The 942-nt window shown below is 62.5% G+C and overlaps 1 protein-coding gene across 1 annotated transcript in view; it reads left to right on the top strand.

The window, feature by feature from the left end:
* LOC104073645 (sodium-dependent serotonin transporter-like) overlaps positions 1–942 on the top strand; it is a gene marked incomplete at both ends in the record, with an annotated part of 2,284 nt that overhangs the window by 193 nt on the left and 1,149 nt on the right. The window contains 3 exons of the mRNA XM_009573494.1: positions 245–376; positions 522–621; positions 830–930. Coding sequence (XP_009571789.1) covers positions 245–376; positions 522–621; positions 830–930 — 333 coding nt within the window. The remainder of the gene's footprint in view (positions 1–244; positions 377–521; positions 622–829; positions 931–942) is intronic.

Below are 942 nucleotides of genomic sequence, written 5' to 3'. Positions count from 1 at the left end.
CCCCAGTGGGGACTGGGGATGGCCGTGTCTCATGGCTAATAGTGGGGTGACAAGGGAGTTATGGTCTTGGGAAGAAGGGCTGCTTGCCCGAGCCCTCCGAGCATGGCCAGCGCAGGGACGGAGGGAGGGGACAGGAGGGGACAGGATGGGACGTTCCCCCTTTGCTCACAGGCAGAGGGGGCCATGGGGGGAGCAGATTTTCTCGGGGAGCAGGACTGTCCCCACGCTGGCGTTTCCTTTGCAGTTTGGGGGCTTGGAGGCCGTGATCACGGCTGTGATGGACGAGTACCCTCAGGTCCTGGCCGGGCGACGGGAGCTCTTCGTCCTCGGCCTCATCACAATCTGTTTCCTGGGCTCCCTGAGCACCCTCACCTACGTGAGTACCTGGCGCTGCTCCACTCCCGTCCCTGCCACACACCTACTCGTTTCTCCAACCACCCCTGGTGCGGGGCTTTGCCGAAGACCTGCTCCGCGTCCCCACGGGGTCTGCAGCCGCCCTCCCCTCCCTTGTGCTGTTCCAGGGGGGAGCCTACGTGGTGAAGCTGCTGGAGGAATTTGGTGCTGGCTGCTCAATCCTGGCGGTGGTGCTACTGGAAACGATAGCCGTCTCCTGGTTTTACGGTAAGAAACTGCCTCTGTTATGAAAAACATCCTGCAGGCACCTACGCGGGTATTTATGCACGTGTGTACACGCCAGAGGGTTTGGGGCAGGAGCACGTGTGTGACTCCTGGCGAGGCTGGGATGGGGCACGGAGGGTGCCGTGTCCGTGTCCCTGTACCCACGTCCTCTGCGGGTCTCCGGGGCCGTGACGGCTCTCTCCTCCGGCAGGGATACAGAGGTTCTCCCATGACGTGAAAGCCATGCTGGGCTTCACCCCGGGGATGTTCTGGAAGGTGTGCTGGGTCGCCGTCAGCCCTGCCTTGTTAGCGGTGAGTATCTAC

The sequence above is a fragment of the Fulmarus glacialis genome, unplaced genomic scaffold, assembly GCF_000690835.1.
Source record: "Fulmarus glacialis isolate BGI_N327 unplaced genomic scaffold, ASM69083v1 scaffold26382, whole genome shotgun sequence".
Classification (NCBI taxonomy): Eukaryota; Metazoa; Chordata; class Aves; order Procellariiformes; family Procellariidae; genus Fulmarus; species Fulmarus glacialis.
This window is presented reverse-complemented; position numbering and strand designations above follow the sequence as displayed.